The following is a 20,236-nucleotide window of genomic DNA, read 5'->3' on the forward strand; positions in this document are numbered from 1 at the left end:
TGGGTTCCTCTCAAGGAGGCTCAGGGCTGCAGGGAATGGGTGAGGAGGGGCATGCGTGGGTGCCAGCCTCCCAGCTGTCTATGTGTGTGCTGCCACCAAGTGGCGGTGGTGCTCAGCAACCCGACCTCCGCGCCAAGGTCTTAGAGCACACGCATTGCCCGCGGCCGGGCAGGCCCGCCCTGGTAACACTGACCCCCAGCCTAGCGGGAAATCCCATGTCCACTCAGGCCACACCTGATGAACCCAGGCCCCAGGATGGGGAGGCCCAAAGGTAGTGGTCAGGTCGCCCCACAGGGCTCACAGCTGAACTGCAGGGAGCCGTTGGGACATCTGTGTGCCCACACGTTCCTCAAGCAGGCGCTGAGGCCCCACTGGGTGCCCCAGAGCCCCAGCCCCTGAAGCTGAGGTCACCGACCCTGCAGCTGAGGACCAAGGGGTCTGCCCTGGACTGAGGGGCTGACAGGGTCCAGAGTCTCAGCTCTAAAGCCCAGCAAATGGGGACCACTGGTCACCCTATCCGGAGCTGATGTCTGCGTGAGGGAGACCGACCACAAGCAGACCAACCACATGCTTTGTATGGGGTGCCCAGTGTCGGTGTGAGGCTGGGGGTGAAGGTTGGGAGGGCAAGAGGGAAAGACGGGCGTGTGTGTGAGCAGACCACAGAGGTGAAGGGTCATGGAGCGGCCTAGTTCCAATGGGGTCTGATGGGTGAGAGGTGGGGCGTGGCAGGCCAGTGGCCCTGGGATGTCCTGGGTCCACGGGTACGAGGGAGACGGAACAACATTGGGCCTCCATGACCAGTGGGCTGAGCTCCCCGGGCTGCAGTTGGGGTTTGGACATGGTCGGGTCTGAGCTGCCTGTTGATGTTCACCATTGGCCAGGGTTGCCTGCTCGTGACCGTGGGTGCCCACTGGCTCAGGGGTCAGCACAGACACGGATCCCGGCCCCGGGGCAGAGGGTCGAGATGGGAATACGGAACAATGAGTAGGGGCGCCCGGTGGCTCAGCAGGTGAGCGCCGCCTGCAGCTTAGGGCACGACCCCGGGGTCCCAGGATCGAGTCCCACGTCCGGCTCCCTGTGTGAAGCCTGCTTCTCCCTCTGCCTGTGTCTCTGCCTCTCTCTCTGGGTCTCAGGAATAAATAAATAACATCTTTTTAAAAAGAGAGAGATGGAGACAGGAATTGTAAAAAGGAACCAAATAGAAAATCTGGAGCTGAAAAGTACAACGTCTGAAATGAAGAATCCACTGGCAGGATCCTACAGCAGATCTGGGCGTGCAGGAGAAAGCGTCAGCAAACTGGAAGATGAGGCCATTGAAATCGCCCAGTTTGAGGAGCAGAAATAAGAAGAATGAGGAAACGTGGAAGAGCTAGAGCAGCCCTTGGGGTGCCTCCAGGGGTGCTGACACACACATCATGGGAGCCCTAGGAGAAGGGAGGGAAGCGGCCATAGATATTTGAATGAATAATAGCCCCAAACTCCCCACAATTGATGCATGACACGAATCTGTATATCCAAGAGTCTCAACAAACTCCAAGCAGGATAGAGATCCACAGTAGGACACGTTACACCCACGTTGCCTGAGGCCAAGGTCAGAGAGAATCTTGTTGCACACCGGAGATCCGCGATAAGATTTTAAGCAGATCTCTCATTAGAAGGACCAGAAGGCAAAAAAAAAAAAAAAAAAAAAAAAAAAAAAAAAATTAAAAAAAAAATTAAAAAAAAAAAAGGACCAGAAGGCAATGTGATGACGTCCTGAAAGCCCTGAACGATTTAAAAAGAAATCTTGTCAACCCAGATTTCTCTATCCAGTAAAAGTATCTTCCAAAAAACAAATGGGAAAGTAAGACATTCCCCAATAAATAACATCTACGGGAGCTGGTTGCTTGTAGACCTGTTGCAGGAGAAATGCTAGAGTGTGTCCCCCCCCCCGGCGGAGAGGAAGAGGCCCAGCCGGTAACTCAAAGCCATGTGAAGGAACACACAGGACGCTGCAAAAGTCACCACGTGGAAAAATGTAACACGCCGGCATCACTGCCGTTTGGGGTTGTGACTCCTCTTTTTTTTCCTATATGATTTAAAAAGGCAAATGCACGAAACAATAATTATAAATGTGTCAACGGGCACACACTACATAAGGACGTATCTGTGACAGCGGTGCAGGAGGGATGAAGACAAACGGGAGCTGCTGCCTGTTGAGACTTAATTGGTATTCTTCAAACGGGGGTGTTATAATGTTAAGATTTTAATTGTAACTTTCAAGAAAACTGCTGAGAAAATACCGGAAAAAAATACGCACACAAGGAAGGAAGAAGGGAATCCAATGGTTGCCTTACAGAAATCCGTACCAGGAAAGGCAGGTCATGGAGGACCTAGAGGACGAGCCACCAGAGACACAGAGGCAGATCCTTCCTTTAAGGTAATCTCCTTAATGTCAAGGGACTAAACTCTCCAATTAAAAGGCAGGGGTTGGCAGAGAGCATAAAAAAACATGATCCGTCCACTCCCTGCTGTGTACAAGAGACTCGCTTTGTTTATTTTTTTAAATATTTTATTTATTTATTCATGAGAGACACAGAGGCAGAGACACAGGCAGAGGGAGAAGCAGGCTCCATGCGGGGAGCCAGACGCGGGACTCGATCCCGGGACTCCGGGATCACGCCCTGGGCCGAAGGCAGGCGTTAAACTGCTGAGCCACCCAGGGACCCCCGTAAAAAGAATTTTAAAAGAAATAGAAATGATTACAAGAGCTTAGTATTAGCAATCATATGGCAACAAATAGGGAAACCTCGGTGCAGTGGATGAAATCTCAGAAACACACAAACTACCAACACTGGGTCAAGAAGAAATAGAAAATCTGAATCGACAAAAAGACGAGAGATTGAATCAGTAATGGAAAACGTCCCCGTAAAGAAAAGCCCAGCAGTAGAGGGCTTTGTCGGTGAAGTCTGTCCAACATTTTTAGAAGAATGAACTTCCCAAGCTCTGTCCAGGAATAGAAGGGGAAACACTCCTAACTCGTTAGGGATTCTAAAGCCAGAAAGACACTATAGGGAAACCACAGTTCAATACCTTTGTAAGTATAGATGCTGGAAGCCTCAAAGCACTGGCAAGCGGACTGGAGAGGATTGCGCGGCCACCACGTGGGTGCGAGCATGGCTCCACCTGCAGAAAGCAGGGTTCCACTGCCGCGTTTATGGTGTGAAGGCAAAAACCCCACAGGCCATCTCAGGCGGCGCAGGAAAAGCATTTGACAAGATCCAACCCTCTTTTCATGATAAAAACACTCAGTAACCTGGGAACAGACAGGAACTCCCTGGACACGATGGAGGTCATAGGACAAGCTCACATCTCACTCCTCAGTCAGGGATTGAAGTCTTTAACCCCAAGCCTGGGAACAGCACGAGGATGCCCACTTTCAACATGCTACGCGGTACTGCAAGCGCTAGCCCGGGCAAATAAACAAGAAATAGGTACAAAAGTCATTGAAATTGGGGAAGAATTAAATCACCTCTATTTGCGGGGCACCTGGTGGCTCAGCTGTTGAGCGCCTGCCTTCAGCTCAGAGCGTGACCCCGAGTCCTGTATTGGGCTCCCCACAGGGAGCCTGCTTCTCCCTCTGCCTGTGTCTCTGCCTCTCTGTCTCATGAATAAATAAAATCTTTTAAAAAAATTGTTAATGTGGAAAGTTTTCTTGTGTATATTTTACCACAATAAAACTTTGCCCCCAAAGACTTTTTTAAAGTAATCTCTACCCTCAGTGAGGGCCTCCAACTCACAACCCCCGATCCAGACTTGCGCCCTCTACCCACAAACAGCAATTAAACACGTTCTATTTTTTATTTTTAGTATTTACTTATATATTCACAAGAGACAGAGAGAGAAAGGCAGAGACTCAGGCAGAGGCAGAAGCACGCCCCATGCAGGGAGCCCAATGGGGGACTGGATCCCAGGACCCCGGGGTCCCGCCCTGAGCCCAAGGCAGAGGCTCAACCGCTGAGCTACCAGGGGTCCCTTAAGCACATTTAAAAGGACTCGGCAGCGCCTGTGGGATTCAGTTCACTGTGAACCTGCCTACTGATGGGTGCTCTAGGGCACGGACTTCCTCCCATTCGAAGGAAAATTTAAGAGATTTGTTTCTGCAACAGCTAGTTATCACCTGGAGCCAGGCATTTTTTTTTAGATTTATTCATTTATTTATTTATTTATTTATTTATTTATTTATTTATTTATTCATGATAGATATATATAGAAAGAGAGGCAGAGACACAGGCAGAGGGAGAAGCAGGCTCCACGCTGGGAGCCTGACGTGGGACTCGATCCTGGTCTTCAGGATCATGCTCTGGGCCAAAGGCAGGCACCAAACTGCTGAGCCACCCGGGGATCCCTTGGAGCCGGGCATTTAAGGGAAAACCCCACGACAGGGCAGAGGGTCCATCTTCCCAGCTGTTTACATTTCAGAGCTAGCTCTGAGACTGTTGAGAAGAACATCGCTGGCTGGTAAAGCTGGCCAGAGGCCGGTTTAGCTTTTCACAAAGTTGACACCCACCTCAAAAGGGACAGAAAGAATTTACTGGTTTCCTTAAGGAAATGCTCTAGCAGAAGGGAGAGTGGGGAGTCTTTTTCCATTTTGCCATCAACGAAAATTCAAGCTTAGAATTGTATTTATGCTTACAACACGTGTAGGAAGAGCGGCGGGGGGGGGGGGGGGCGGAGAGAGTCGGTGCAAAGGCCCGGTGGTGGGCACCAGAGTCATAGGAACCGAGGTGGAGGGAGCAGGGCGGAGGAGGGGCAGAGCAGGCTCGCACTGGGGAGCGGTGGGCTCCCATCCCCTGGCGAGCGCTGAGCAGGGATGCGGTAGACAGGTGAGCAGGGAAGGAAGCGCAGAGCTGCAGCAATAGCCCAGGGGTGCAGATGGGGCGGGGGGCGGGGCGTGTGCTCAGGGCAGGGGCGGGGCAGGGGCGGGGCGAGTGCTCAGAGCCGGGGCGGGGCAGGGGGCAGGGCAGGGGGCGGGGCGAGTGCTCAGGGCTGGGGCGGGGCATGTTCTCGGGGCAGGGGGCGGGGCGTGTGCCCAGGGCGGTAGGCGAAGCCGCGCTACCTCGTGGTCCCGGCCCACACCCCAAGCCTCGGTCTGGCTTCAGCCTGGTCCGACCCCGGGAGGCAGCGCGCTGGACGGAAGTCGGGGCGGAGGGAGAAGCCGAGGGGCGGAGGGTGCCCCCGGGGGGAGGAGGCTGGGGCTCGGCTGACAGCCCTGCAGGCCCGGGGGAGGGGCCGCCCTGGGAGACCTCGAGCCCCGCTGGGGCGGATGTAGGGGCGGGGGCGGGGGTCCAGGGCTCTCCCCACCCCAGCTCGGCCCTTTGCCCCTGATTGCCGCAGTCTGCGCATCCGCACCCGCTCGCCCCGGGAAGAGCCTCTGGATGGTTCCCACCTGTTACAGAGCTTGGAGCACCTTCCCGTCTGGGTGAACGCGCGTCTCCGTCTCCCTGGGGCGGCTGCAGCCCGCGCTCCGGTGCGGCGACCTCCCCCGAGGGGAGACGAGGGACCGCTTCCCCGGGCGGGGCGGGCTCTGGACCACCCGGCGGTTCTGCTCGTTGATGCGTCCTCGACCACCAACAAGCACCAGTTACTGTGGCTGCAATCAAGGCATTTCCCAGCAATCCTGTTCTTCTCTGTCAAATTGTTTTAGTTAAACTGCTTCCATTGCCCCTACGTACAAATTTTCGAATTTGCTTGTCTATGTCTATAAAAAAAAATCTTGCTGGAATTTTTCCTAATGATGTGTTAAATCCGTAGATCGTGTGGGGGAGAACTGACATCTTTAGTACGTTGAACCTTCAAATTCATGAAGATGGTAAGTATTTATTTAGATCTTTTTTTTAAAATTTTTTTATAATTTTTTTATTTATTTATGATAGTCACAGAGAGAGAGAGAGAGAGAGAGAGAGGCAGAGACACAGGCAGAGGGAGAAGCAGGCTCCATGCACCGGGAGCCCGATGTGGGATTCAATCCCAGGTCTCCAGGATCGTGCCCTGGGCCAAAGGCAAGCGCCAAACCACTGCGCCACCCAGGGATCCCCTATTTATTTAGATCTTATCTGATTTCTTTCAACAGCATTTTGTAGCTTTCAGCGCTGAGAACATTTACATATTTTGCTACATTTACACCTAGACATTTTGGGGAGCTATTATAAATGGCAACGTTCTCAACATTTGGTCTCCAGTTATTCATTGCTTGTATATGAGAAGGCAATTCATTTTTATGTGTTGAGCTTATATCCTGCAATCTTGCTAAACTCATTTCCTGGTTCTATGAGTTTGGTTCTTTTTTTTTTTTTTTTTTATATAGATTTCCTGGGATTTTCCACATGGATAACCATGTTGTTTGCAGATAAGGACAGTTTTATTCTTCCTCTCCAATCAATATGCCTTTTATTTCCTTTTCTTGCCCTATTGCACTGGCTGGAATTCTAATACTGGTGAATAAGAGTGGTGAGAGAGGGCAACCCAGCCTTAGTCCCAAACTCAAGGGGAAGCATTCAGTCTGTTACATGAGGTATGATGTCAGCTGTGGGATTTTTGTCAATGCCCTTTACTGGGTTAAGGAAGTTTGCGTAATAGAGAAATCTGAACTCACAGTTCTTTTCTTTCAGCGCTGAAAAAGATGTCGTATGACCAATGAGAAATCCAGTTGTTCCGTAGGTAACACATCTTATTCCTCTGGCTGCTTTACGACTTTTTCCTTGTTCTTGGTTTTCAGCAACTTGATTATGAAATGTCTTAGTGTGGATTTCTTTCCCAGTTTTCCCAGGACAGGATGTGCTCTGCTTTTAGGAATTATAAGTTTATGTCTTTCACCAAACGTGAGATGTTTTCAGACATAATGTCCTTAAACATTTTTGAGCCCCACAGCCTTTCTCCTCTCTTTCTGGGACCCCAATGTCATAGGCATTGCCCTGTTCTTGTTGTCCTGTGGGTCTCTGGCACTCTGCTCATATTTTAAGGTCTTTTCTCTCTCTGTTGCGCAGATGAATTTCTGTTGCTGAGTTTTCGAGTTCGTTGATTTCCTCTTGTCATCTCCATGCTGGTATTGAATCCATCTTGTGAAGGTTTTTTTCCCCCCTTTCAGTGATTCTATTTTTCAGTTCCAACATCTCCATTTGCTTTTTCCTTCAGTTCCAACATCTCCATTTGCTTTTTCCTTCAGTCTTTCTCTCTGCTCAGTCATTCTATTTTAATATTTGTGTTAAGACTATTTGCAATTTCTGGCATCTGTATAGTAATCATTGCTTTAAAGTCCCTGTCAGATCATTCAGACACTGGGGTTATCACATCACTGGTGTCTATTAGCATTTCCCACATGAGTTGAGATTTTCGTGTTTTTCGTTTACAAGTGATTTTAGTTTCTATCCTGGACATTTTGAGTGTTATGTCATGAGACTCTGGATCTTGCCCCTGCCCCATGGAGAATGTCATTGCCTTGCTCTGGTCTCCTGTGGGCTGTGGTTCCAAAGTAAGTTTAGTATTCAAAGTCATTGCTGTTCTTTTTATTTTTTTTCCAGGATTTTATTTATTTGACAGAACACAAGCAGGGGGACAGGGGGAGCAGCAGAAGGAAAGGGAGAAGTAGGCTCCCCACTGAGCAGGGAGCCCGATGATGCAGGACTCGATCCCAGGACCCCAGGATCATGACCTGAGCCATGAAGGCAGACGCCTCACCGACTAAGCCCCCCAGGCACCCCAAGTCTTTGCTGTTCTAGTCAGGGCCATACTGTGGTCACTCTGAGACTTGGGTGGTCTACCTACTAGATCAATTCTCCAAATATTTGATATGCTAATGGGGATGACATCCACACGCACTAGATCAGAGGTGAGCCCAGGAGTCTGAAACGTAATCTCCTGGGCTCCTTGCCCTAAGCTTCTTTCTCTCCACTATTTTCCTGGTACTTTCCAGTTACCTGAGGTTCCCCTTCCTTCACCAGAAACTGTCCACTTCTGCATTTGTGATGCATTTGGGGCCAAATGGCAGGAGGACATAGAGGGGAAAAAGGCTGCTGATGAGCAAGTTCATTAAAGTTCCAGGATCTGAGATCAGTATACAAAAACCAACTGTGTTTCTTTATGTGAGCAATGCGCATTCCAACAATAAAACTGAGAAAACAGTTCCATTCATAACAGCACTGAAAAGAATAAAACAATTCAGAGGATGTTGAGCAAAGGAGTGTAAGACTTCTACACTCAAAACTACACAGCATTTCTAAATGATAGTAAAGAAGATCTAAAGTGGAGAGACATCCAATGTTTATGGACTGGAAAACTCATTAATGTTAGGATGGCCACACTCCCCAACTGATTGATAGTTTGAATGCAATCCCTAGCAAAGTCAGAGTGTTTGAGGGACTTTTTGGGCAGAAATTAGCAATATGATCATATATATATTTGTATGGACATACAGAGGACAGAAGATAGCCAAGCAATCCTGAAAAGGAACAGACTTGGAGAATTTACAGTTTCTGATTTGAAAACCTAACTATAGAGTGACCGCAATAAAGACAGAGTGTTCTCGTGCTAGGATCGACATAGAGATCAATGGGACAGGGCCGAGTCTGGAAATAGACTCAGATCTATTGTCAATTGATTTTTGACAAAGGTGCCAAGGCTCTCGATGGGAAAAAAGGACACTTTTCAGCAAACAGGGCTCTGACGACTGGAAACCCATGTAAAAACCAGCATCTGGACCCCTACCTCACACCATACGCAAAAATTTAACTCAAAATCAACCATAAACCTCAATATAAGAGCTAAAGCTATAACACTTTTGAAAGGAAACATAAGAAAATCTATGTGACCTTGAGATGGGCAGTGTCTCACGTACAGCTCCAAGGGCAGGGATCTGTGAAAGAAAAAATAGATTTAGAGTTTGATCAATAGTATAGGTTTTGCACTTCAAGGGACAACAGTAAGAAAATGAAAAGTTTGCAGACAGTATGTGACTAGGGGTTTGTACTTAGAACACCTGTGACTCAAATATAAGACAAACATACACATAAGGGGCGCTGGGTGGCTCAGTAGTTGAGCATCTGACTCTTGATTTCTGCTCAGGGCATGACCCTGGGGTCCCGGGATCGAGTCCCACGTCGAGCTCCCAGCATGGAGCCTGCTTCTCCCTCTGCCTGTGTCTCTGCCTCTCTCTCTCTCTCTCTGCCTGTCTTGAATAAATAAATAAAACCTTTAAAAAATAATAAAATATTTTTTAAAAAGAAAAGATACACTTGAAATTGTCATGTGTATTTTACCACAATTAAAAACAAATATAATTTTTTTAAGGTTTATTTATTTGAGACAGAGGGAGAGAGTGTGCATAAGTGAGTGTGGGGGGAGTGGCAGAGGGAGACAGAGGGTGGATCCCAGGCTGGCTCCCCACTGAGTGAGGAGCCTGATGTGGGGCTGGATCTCACCTGAACTGAAATCAAGAGTCTGACACTTATGCGGCTGAGCCACCCTGGCGCCCCCAAAACACATCACTTGTAAAATAGCAAGAGTAAGACAACCAAATAAAAAATAGGCCCAAAATGTTATGAGACATTCAGCCAAGGAAGGAGGAGGGCAGCTGGGTGCCTTCTAAAGATCTAAAGACCTGGGCAGCCCCGGTGGCACAGCGGTTTAATGCCGCCTGCAGCCCAGGGCATGATCCTGGAGACCCCGGATCGGGTCCCACGTCGGGCTCCCTGCGTGGAGCCTGCTTCTCCCTCTGCCTGTGTCTCTGCCTCTCTCTCTCTCTCTCTGTGTCTCTATGAATAAATAAATTAAAAAAAAATCTTTAAAGATCTAAAGACCTTCTAAAAGGCCTAATACGATTCAGAAAGATGCTCAGCATCCTTAGTTGTTGGGAAAATCCAAATTGGAAGGACAGGCAGCAACCCTTCACCACCAGCAGGACGGCTGGAGTCAGAGGGACAGGCGACAGCAGGTGTTGACAAGCTGTGGAGGCACCAGGACCCCCGCCGGGCTGCAGGGCAGTAGGTGGCAAAGCCACTGCCTCAAGGTCAAGCACGTGTCGCCACAACTCCGGAATCGCCGCTCCTGGGCCCCTGGGCTCCTGGGCTCCTGGCCGAGAGCAGTGCCAGCTTGGGCGCCCGCGGGAGCTTGTGCAGGGAGGTTCTGCGCCCCAGGACCCGTGACTCCCACACCTGAGAAGAGCCAGGCCCCCGCCAGCCGGGGACAGACGACGGGATCCGCCCGCAAGCCCGATTACCTGGGTGGCCTCTGCTCGGGGCGCCCTAGCCAGGACCGCAGGGCCTGACCTCGCAGGGAGGTGGGCGCAGCAGGTGCACCGCAGGCAGGGCGCCCGCCCCGGAGTCTGCGGAGTCGTGGGCCCGGGGCGGATCCCGCAACTGCTGAAGGTGGGTGGATTCTATGGGATGTAAATGACTCGTCGGTAAAGCTGTTTTAAAAATACTTCTCGGGGTGTTTTTTTTTAGATTTCCATTTAATTCTCTGAGAAATGTTTAAAGTGGCTCAGAGCATTAGTATGTATGAGAAGAATTTTGTTTTTCATCAAAAATAGAGCCAGCTGAGAGCCAGAGGCTGGCCTAGCCCCCCTGCGACCGCCACACCCTCGGGGTGTGCCCACCCTCCCTCTCATGTCATGGAGCCACCGCACCCACACACACCCCCATCCCCATACACACACCCACTGATCTCACGTGCCTCACTCACGCCCCCGCGCAGAGGCACACAGCGCAGTGTCTACCCTCCTGTGCACAGAGGCCCTTCCGGGGGCTCCCCGGGGACGTCCCAGACCTTGGCCAACGCCCAAGGCCCACGGGGTGAGGGGTGGGAACGGGGTCAGGGGCTTGCCCTCCTGGTAGGACACTCTGGGCCCAGAAGGTGTGTTTCTTCAGGTGCATGGAGACCTGGACCCCTGCCCCCACCCCACCCCCCCGACTGTGGCCTGACCCTGTCCCCTGCCTGCTGCTCCGGGGCCACAGCTACTCCGCCCATCAGCTCCTGAGCCGCGGGGAGCAGGGGGGACAGGGGAGGGCGGGGACCACGCGAGATGACAGCAGGGACACAGTGTCCCAGAGACTGGGCGGGGTGGGGGCAGTGGACCAAAGTGATGAGTCCTCAGCCGCCCCCAGCCCCGGCTCCCCCCTCAGCCCAGCGCAGGGCAGGGGGCCAGGGCCGCTGTCGCCCTAATCTGCGGGGTCACTGTACTTCCCCTGGGGGCTTCCTGGGGGGTCCTCCCAGGCCTTCGTCCTTCCCTGGGTCCCACCGACTTCCCACCTCCCAAAGCACCTGGACCCACCCAGTGTCGGTCTGGGCAGAGTCCCCCGGCCTGGGTGCTGAGCATGCCCAGCAGACTTGCTGCAGGGTGCCCGCAGCTGACGCCCGCCCCCAGCTTCAGCTCAGCACCCTGCGGGTCCCCTCGGCCCTAGGCCACACCTCCTCCCGCCTCCATCCCCCTCTCAGGGAACCCCTGTTACCCCAGGCCACATCCCCCCATGGCCCCCTGACTGTGGGTTCTGCTAGGCCTGGGCTGCCTGGGGGGCCCAGGGACATCCTGATCACCCTGTGGGACCCACCCGCGCTCACAAGCCTGTGGGCCCGGCCCCGCTTCACAGGTGATGGCCCTGCAGCCGTGTGCAGAGCAGTCAGGGGGCAGGAGGGCAATGGGGGGGTACAGGATGGGGGGATGGGAGGGCTGGGGGGCAGGAGGGTGGGGGGGCAGGAGGGCAATGGGGGGGTACAGGATGGGGGGATGGGAGGGCTGGGGGGCAGGAGGGTGCGGGGGCAGGAGGGCGGGGGAGATAGGAGGGCAGGGGACAGGAGGGCCGGAGGCAGGAGGGCAAGGGGGTAGGAGAGGGGCAGGAAGGTGGGGGGCAGGAGGGCCTTGGGCTGCAGCCTGGCCCCCCCACATCCCCCCATCCCCTCGCCCATACCGGGGGCTGCTGGGCTGCAGAGGGGAGGGTGAAGCAGCAGTGGCGGCCACAGCACGTGGCGTGGACCAGGCTCCGCAGCCCGAGGTCCCGCCTACGTGCACTCACACTCGCCCACGAGATGCGCCGTCCTGACACGCACACAGATCAACACGCTCGCGGCCGCCCACATGCCTACAAGCACACGCATGGAATCGCTCACCATTGGTGTGGCCCGAGGGGCCCTCCTGAACCCTGCTAGACTTGGGGACCCCACAGCAGCGGGGCCTGCTCCTGAGGCCGGCCAGGCCCTGGGTCAGCCAGCCCCTCTGGTCCCTGGCTGCGGGACCCCGCCCCAGCTCTGCCCCAAGCCCTGGGCCTCAGCCCACCCCACGTGGAGCAGGTTGAGGGGGGACTTGGGCCACAGAGCTGGGCTGGGGAAGAGGCCAGGACTCTGTCCCGGAGGGGACTCTGCACTGGCCCTTCTGTTCCTCTGTTGGGAGATGGCCCAGGCTCCTGGCTCGGCCTCAGGGCCTTTGCACCCGCTCTTCCTTCTGTCGAAAAGCTGATGGTGACTCCTAAGATCCCTGTCACCCCATCTCTCTGTCACATCCTAAAAGCATCAGGCTGGTTTGTCCGGGTCACTGTCTCTGGCAGCAGTGAGCCCCGGGAACCTGGAATGCCTGGTTCCCTCTGGAGTGAAAAGGGCCCTTTGAGCTCACGTGGGCCGGGCTGGGTGAACAGACCCCAGATGATGGGGGATTCCTAGGATGTGGGGTGTGCGGGGCGGCCACGCTGGGGCCCAAACCCTGACACGGGCATCGCTGGGCTCCTGGTGCCCTGTGTGCCCCCAGCCCCCAAGCTGGTGACGTGGACAAGCGTCCCCGTGCTCCCAGGACCCCACCACCCGGGGCAGCTCCCAGTGTCCAGGGTCCCGGACTCCTGCCTGGCCCAGCCCAGCCCTTCCTGGTCTCGTGGCCCCAGGAGCAAGTGCACCTGCAACCCAGGGAGGCCCCACCACCTACCACCCCTTCTCCCCCGCGGGGCTGGCACCTGACTCCAACCCTCCCACCCGCCCTGGGGGGCCGGTGGGGTGGGCGTCCCACGTTCTCAGGTGAACCTGACGGCCCCCCCGGCAGGCGGGCGGCTCCCTGCCTCTCCCCGTGCAGCCTCCTGGCTGGACAGGTGAGGGCGGCCGGCGGCCAGATCACAGGGAGCTCACCTGGCTGGGTCCCTGGGGCACCCTCCTCCTCTCCCTCCCCGGGTGGGGGGTCCCTGACCCAGCTTCCTCCTCCTGTGTGGGGCCCAGCCAGGGAAGGGGGGCTGTGCGGGGCTGGGGCAGGCCTGAGTGCCAGGAACTCGGGGGGCGGTTGTGTAATCAAAGCTCGGGCTCTGGCCAAGGCTGCCCGGGAAGCTGCTGGCCTGGAAGTCATGTGCTGGAGGCTGGGGCCCCCTCGGCCCCTGATCTGAGGCCTCGGAGAGGGCACGGGGCCCTTGAGACACCCCGGGCTAGCGACTGCGTGGGGCCCTGCACCCCTCGGCCACAGCCAGTCCTCAGGAGGTGAGTGGGGGCCCTGGGAGCTCCCCCACCCCTCAGCCCCGAGGGTTGGCGCCCGGCCCAGCTGCCACCCTCCTGGCGCCCCCCCGCCCTGCCCCGGGAGCCCCTGGTGCCCCGGGGAGGGCCACAGGCCTGTCCTGCTCCCCGCACCCCCCCCAAGAGCTGGCCCAGTGCACTTCCTTCCGCGCTCCCACTGGTGTGGGCCCTGCCAGCCAAGGTCACCCTGGGCCGGGCAGGGGTCCTGGGGTCCTGCCAGGGATCACTTCCCTTTTCCGTGAAGCTCCGGCATCAAAGCCACCCTAAGGTTTCGTTTCAGGGGGCAGCCGCCAGGAATAGAGACTCAAGGCCCCGACAGCTGCAGCCGTTGCCCCCCCCCCCCAGTGACCCCGAGGCCTGGCCCCCGACGGCAGCCCAGGGCACCCACCGCCCTCCCAGGGCCCGGCCGTGGGCACCCATCAAAGCCGGGGCTGCTCCGGAAGCGCAGGGGGACCGAACCTGGATGTGGCTCCGGATTCTGGTTCTTTCCACAGTGATTTCTGGATTCCACGCAGCCCCCCAGGAGTCCTGAAGGGTGGACGCCGTGCAGAACTGGACCAAGCAGCTCTAGGGGAGCCCTGAGTGTAAACGGATCCAAGATGAGTGGCCTGGGCGCCCCCCACCCAGCAGAGGCCCGCGGGAGCCAGGGGACCGGGTGGAGCCAGCAGCCGGTCTCAGAGGACAGGCCAGCATTTCAGGGACTGTCCCCTCTGCTCCAGCCAGGCCGTCTGCAGGGCCACCGCCCCGGCCTCAGGGGTAGGGACCCCTGGCAGCTAGGAGTGGGACAGGGGGACAGCAGGACAATGGGACAGTGGCAGCCAGGGGCAGGGAGTCAGAGGCTGGCCCAAGGCGGGTCGCCCAGGTCCCAGGTCCCAGGTCGCACCTGCCCTGGTGCTTGCACAGCCCTCTGACCCTGGGCACCGAGGGGCCTGCAGGCGCCCTGCAGGTGGCCGTCCAGGGTGGGGGTGCCCGGGCCACAAGCAGGGGGCCCAGGGCTCAGGCGGCAGGTTAGGACGGGGAGGCCCTCATAGCCAGAGCCCTGGGACTCTGAAATCTCACCCTGGGGGGAACCCCACGGGGGCCGCATCCTCGGCACTTCCGGTGGCCTGTGCCCTGCACCCAGCCTAGGCCCCTGCCCCAGGCCCCCTAGGGGTCCCCAGCCAGGCTCACGGCTGCTCGTTTCCATGTGCGGGCTTGATGGGGGGGGCCCCTCTCAGGCCTGTTTCCCAAGCACAGACCTGCCCTGCATGGGGGAAGGGGGCCATGGGGGTGGCCCGATTGTACGGTCACTTGGGAAGTGGGGTAGCCAAGCTGCCTCCCTCTGCCCCTTCCTGTGGGGGGCTCCACGCGGCCCCCACCTGGGCCTGACCTCAGCCCCCTCTGGCCTCAGCTGCCCTGCTGCCCCCACACCCCTGGGCGCCCCCAGCCGCATCCTGTCCTGCTCCCCATCACCCCCAGCAGATCTGGGGCCTCCAACACCCCGGGGCTGCCCCCCAGGCTGCCCACCCACTGGTACCCTTCGCAGTGACTCTGGGACCAGCCCTTCCCGAGCTCTGAACGTGACACACTGTTCTCCAGGGCCCTGCTCGAGGCTGCGACGGGCGGGCCCGGGCTGGGGTGACGGGGTAGCCACGGCTCTGCATTTGCGGTGGGGGACGAGGCACAGAGGACAGTGTCCCCGGGTGGGTAGCACCGGATCAGTGCCGCTCTGCAGGGCAAGCCTCTCCCACACACGCACACTGACCGGTGCCCCCCTCCGCGCCCCCCCGGGGCGTCCTCCCTGCATGAGGCCTCCCGGGCACCAGCAGCCCCTGCTTGTGACCAGCCCTCCCCAGGGCCTCCCCCTGAGGGGTCAGTGCCTAGCGCCTGAGTAGAGGCGCATGGCACTCCCCCCGCTTGGCTTGGGGTCCCCCACACGCTCGAGCTCCATGGGTGATGGCTGGGGGCTGGGGGCTGGGTGCACACACCAGGACGGGCATGTGGGCAGAGGAGGTGGTGCCCACGCCCAGCCCACCATCCTCAGCTGGAGAGTGACATGTGAGTCACCGTCACCAGAGTGCAGACCCGGAGGCTGCAGATCCTCAACTGTCCTCGAGTGTCCCCCAAGGCTGCCCGGTGCGGGTCCTAGCAGGGGGCATGGGAGGGGCCAGAGCAGGGGGGTGGGGGGCAGGGCGGTAGGAGGTGGGCTGTGTCCCTAAATGCCCCATTGACCCCCCTCATCTGCCCAAGTAGAGGGGGCTGCTCCGGGGGTCCCTGGGCCCGAAGGATTTCTCAGGAAAAGCTTGCCAGGCCCCCCACAGGCGGGGGACATCCCCGACTCCCCACAGACTGAGCCCAGCCCCCCTCAGCCCCCCGCCCCCCCCCGCCCCCTCCCACCTCTGCTGGTTCCAGGTCTCAGGTTCCAAGCTCCCAGGGCAGTCAGCACCATGGCGGTGGGCGAGGGTGAGCCCGTGGGGACAGGACACCTGGGGGCACGGGGAACCCCGGCTGCAGGTGGCTGACCATCCTCTGGGCCTGTGTGTCTGCTGCGGCCACGCCTGGACCTGGCCGTGGCTCCCACCCACCACCTTGCCCTCCGGCTCTCAGGCCAAGGCCCAAGCAGCCGGCACTGCCCCCCACCTGACTCCACTGGCCCCTGGTCTCTGCCAGGAAGGTCTTCTCACTCCCTCCACCTGGCAAACTTCTACTCACTCTTCAGAACCCCTCCCAGCCACCTGCGGGGCAGCATGGACCACCCCCCACTTCTTCCTGAGTGGCCTGAGCGAAGGCCCCTTCCTCCTCCGCCTCTGACTGAGCATCCCTGGAACAGAAGCCAGAGGTCCCCCTTGGGGCCTCCCCCAGATGCGGCCCCCACACTAGGGGTGGCAAAGCGGGCAAGCATACAGGCCGGCGCTCTGTCAGGGAAGGGCCCCTCCCCCAAACTTTTCACCCCACCACCTTGCCCAATAAACACAGCGACTGTTATATACAAAACAATTTATTGAAATACCTGTATAAAAAATATGATCTCGAGACATCACTTTTGAACTGAAGGAAACCCCATCCCCGATGCCTACGCACACCAGGATCACAGAAACACGGCTGCTACAATAAATTAAAGGCTTGAGACTCTGCCCCCCACCCCCCGCCTCCAGAGCCAACAAGCAGACTGTACAAGGTCAATAATTTAAAACCCGCCCCCACCCCGCCCCTGAGGCGCAGAGCCCCGGTGGCGGTCACCCTCACCCCTTAAATTAGCCACTGTACAAGTCCATCTTCTGACAGACACAGGTAGGATCAGGACCTGGGGTACACACAGCCGCGCCCCCCACTCCGGGCGGAGGGCAGGGGCGCCAGGAGAAAACCTCCATGAATAAATTAAACAATAAATAGCCCTCCTTGGGGTCAGACCATAAATAGAGGGGCGCCGGCGCACACCCTGCCAGCCCCCAACGTTGCATTGCTTGTGCACGGACTTGCCCGGACGAACACCAGGGAAACGCAGGAGGGGGGGCACGCCGGTGGTGTCCCGGAGAGATGAGGCCACAGGACGTGCTCCTGGTCCCTCGACGGGCCGTCCCAGGGTGGCGCACCGCCTGCACCCGCCCAGCTGGCCCTCCCTCGGACCGGAGCGTCTTTGGACAGACAGAGCTTGAGAACACTAAGTCCCGCAACAGCAGCGTTCGGAAAGGCACTCAAAGCAGAGGAAGCAGCCCGGTGCCCGAGGCAGAGGTCACCGGGAGCCAGAGGTCACTGCTTCCGCAAGAAGCGGCCGCAGCTGAGGCGGGTCGGTCCCTCCGGCTCCCGTGAGCCAGGCCCGGGCGCCTCCTCACAAGCTCTCGCTGCTGGAGGTGGTGCTGGCCCCGTCGTCCACGTCCAGGGCACAGAGGCGCAGGTCACAGCTCTCGGCGGGGGCCCCCTCGGCGCCCAGCATCCAGGGGTGTGCCGAGATCTGGTCGAGCGAGGGCCGCTCTGAGGGCCGCAGCGACAGACACCACTGGATGAGCTGCTGGCACTCTGGGGAGCGCAGGCCGCAGGGTCAGGACGGGCCGGGCAGGTCCCCAGCCCCCCCCCCACCCCGTGCCCCCTGCACCCAGCGCGCACCTGGGGAGACTCTCCTCCGGAAGAAGAGGCGGCCCCGGAGAATCTCCTCGTCCTGCTCGAAGGGAATGTCCCCACACACCATGTCGTAGAGCAACACGCCCAGGGACCACACGGTGGCCGAGCGCCCGTGGTAGCGGTGGTAGCGGATCCACTCCGGGGGGCTGTACACCCGGGTCCCTGGGGGACACACGGGCGTCAGGGCGTCCGACCGGGGCCGGCGCCCCCACCGCACCGGCGCCCTAACCAGTGACTAGGCGGCAGGGGCCGGGGCCGGGCCGGCCTCCAAATCCTGCTCGTCATCACCCTGGAAAAACCGGGCGGGCGCGGCCTCCCCAGCTGGCCCAGCGCGGCCCGGGGAGGGGGGAGGGGGGAGGGGGGAGGGAGGAGGGAGGAGGGAGGGCGGGTCACATGAGCGCGGGCTCGGGTTTCACAACAAACAGATGTCAGCGGAGGCCGGAGGCGCCGGGAGGCGGCGGGGGGAGCGGCGGGGGGCGGGGAGCCCCGGCTTCCCCGCGCTCCGCAATGCGGGGATTTCTGCGGCGCCGCCCCCGCTCGGCACGCACGCAGCGCCCGCCCCGCGCAGGGGAGGCCCGGGCACTCCCCGCGCACCCCCGCGCCGCCGGCGGGGGCAGCCTCGAGCCGGGACCGCGCCCCCCGCGCCCCCCTCCCCGCGCGGCAGCCAACAGTCACCGCGGGGCCGCCGGCCGGCGCTCACCGTCGAAGTCCGTGTACACCGTGTCCTTGAGCAGCGCGCCCGAGCCGAAGTCGATGAGCTTCAGCTCCCCGGAGCGCAGGTCCACCAGCAGGTTCTCGTCCTTGATGTCGCGGTGCACCACCCCGCAGCCGTGGCAGTGGCGCACGGCCGCCAGCACCTGCGCGAAGAAGCGGCGCGCCAGCGGCTCGTCCAGGGCGCCGCGCTCCGTGATGAAGTCGAACAGGTCCTGGGCCGGCTCGGGCCGCTCGAGCACCAGCAGGAAGCCGTCGGGCCGCTCGAACCAGTCCAGCAGGCGGATGACGCCGCGCGCGCCGCCCGCCGCGCCCACCTTGCGCAGCAGCACCACCTCGAGGGGCACGGCCGCGCCGCCCTGGGGGGGACACGGCGGTCAGCGCGCCCCCCGCCCGGCCCGCCCGCCCGCCCCCGCGGCGCCCGCACTCACGATGCTGCCCCACTCTGTCACCCGCTCCTTCACCACGTGCTTCACCGCCACCTGCGAGGGGAGGGGCGCGGACGGTCAGCGCGGCCGACACGCCACGGCGCGCGGCGGCCGACCAGCCCCGGTCCGCCCGGCGGCCCGACTCACCGGGAGCCCGTCGGCGATGCGAGTTCCCGCGTACACGGTGCCGAAGCCGCCGCTGCCCAGCACGGCGCCCACCTGGTACAGCTTCTCGAAGCTCTCCTTGTCCGCCTTGCCTGCGGGAACGGCGCGGGCGGGGTTGCTGCGGCCCGGACCCCGCGCCCCCGGGTCCCCCGCGCCCCCGCGCCCCCAGCCCCGCAGTCCCCGGCCCCCGCGTCCCCGGGTCCCCCGCGCCCCCGCCCCCGCCTACCCGGCTGCAGGATCTTCACCGGCAGGTGGTCCACGCCGCCCGGCCCGCACAGGTGCGCCAGGGAGCCGAACTTGGAGAGCAGCATCGCGGGCGGCGGCGGGGCGCGGGCCCGCGGCCCCCGGGCTGTCCGCCGCCTCTCACCCGGCCCGACTCCCCGCGCGGCCCACACGCGGGACGGCGGCCTCCCGAGCCGCGGAGCGGGGCGGCCGCAGGGCCAGGCGGGAGCGCCGAGAGCCGCTCGGGAGAGGCCGTCCGCGCGGCACAGGGCCCCGGGCCGACCGCGCGTGGACCGCGTGCGCGCGCAGCACCCCGCCGCTCACACGCCCCGCCGCCTCGCCCCGGGCTTTTGGGCCGCGGCGGCCGGATCCCTCCGCGGGGGCGGGGCGAGCGGGACCCCGCCCCCTTCCGCCCGGGCCGCGCCGCGGGGCCCCCCCCGGGGACGCGCGCGGGGCTCCGAGGCGGCGGGGCGGCGGGGCCGGGCGCGGCCACCCCGGGTCGGCGGGGGTCGGGGCCCGGGGCGCGGGGCGGGCCGCCCGGGACTAGCTCGCTGTGAGCGAGCCGCGGAGGTGCACGGTGTGGCGTGGCGGCTCACGTCACCCCTCCCCCGCGCGCGCGCACGAACTCACCGCGCACGCGCGGCCCCTGCGCGGGCGGCGGCCGAGGCGCGTGGGGCGGGGCCGCGGGAGCCAATGGAAGCCGGGGCTTCCAAAGGGCCCCGAAGCCCCAGCCAATGGCGGCGCGGGGGCGGGGCGAGGCCTCTGCAGGCCCCGCCCCAGGCCGTGCCGGGAAGGTCACTCGCGGCACGCGCGCCCACCGCCTCTGCCGTGGCCCGGGTCCCGAGCAGGGGCACCCCTGCGCGTCCCGGGCCAGCGAGCGCTCCCCGGCCGTCCGCGCACCCCGGCGCGCCGCTGGCCCAGCGAGGGGGGCGCTGCCCACGCCCCCGCGGGGATCCCGTCCGGCCCTGCGCCCCGGCGGGAGCTCGCACCCCTGAGCCGCCGTCTGACCCGGCCTTGATCTCGAGGTCCCTCCCCTATCGCGCCCCCCCTCCCGGGTCCCTCTGCTCTGCGTCCCGCACCTGGACCGCCTGGACCGCCTGGAC

General features: G+C 60.2%; 1 protein-coding gene across 1 annotated transcript; it reads right to left on the bottom strand.

The window, feature by feature from the left end:
• Positions 1-16,470: 16,470 nt before the first annotated feature.
• On the bottom strand, positions 16,471-19,473 carry PIM3 (Pim-3 proto-oncogene, serine/threonine kinase). The gene is made up of 6 exons (XM_072742950.1): positions 19,138-19,473; positions 18,894-19,003; positions 18,750-18,800; positions 18,308-18,677; positions 17,593-17,769; positions 16,471-17,505 (listed from the first exon to the last, which is right to left on the bottom strand). Exons 1-6 carry the CDS (start codon positions 19,220-19,222, stop codon positions 17,318-17,320), a joined length of 981 nt encoding a protein of 326 aa, XP_072599051.1. The 5' UTR covers positions 19,223-19,473; the 3' UTR covers positions 16,471-17,317.
• Positions 19,474-20,236: the final 763 nt, after the last annotated feature.

The sequence above is a fragment of the Vulpes vulpes genome, chromosome 16 (genome assembly GCF_048418805.1).
Source record: "Vulpes vulpes isolate BD-2025 chromosome 16, VulVul3, whole genome shotgun sequence".
In the NCBI taxonomy this organism is placed as follows: Eukaryota; Metazoa; Chordata; class Mammalia; order Carnivora; family Canidae; genus Vulpes; species Vulpes vulpes.

What these genes read in the sequence shown, in the direction of transcription:
- PIM3 (XM_072742950.1), bottom strand. Translation starts at nt 19,222, where the DNA reads ATGCTGCTCTCCAAGTTCGGCTCCCTGGCGCACCTGTGCGGGCCGGGC. An exon ending in GGTGAAGATCCTGCAGCCGG is followed by an intron (nt 19,004 to 19,137) that starts GTAGGCGGGGGC and finishes CCGTTCCCGCAG; the next exon opens with GCAAGGCGGACAAGGAGAGC. An exon ending in GGTGTACACGGACTTCGACG is followed by an intron (nt 17,770 to 18,307) that starts GTGAGCGCCGGC and finishes TGTGTCCCCCAG; the next exon opens with GGACCCGGGTGTACAGCCCC.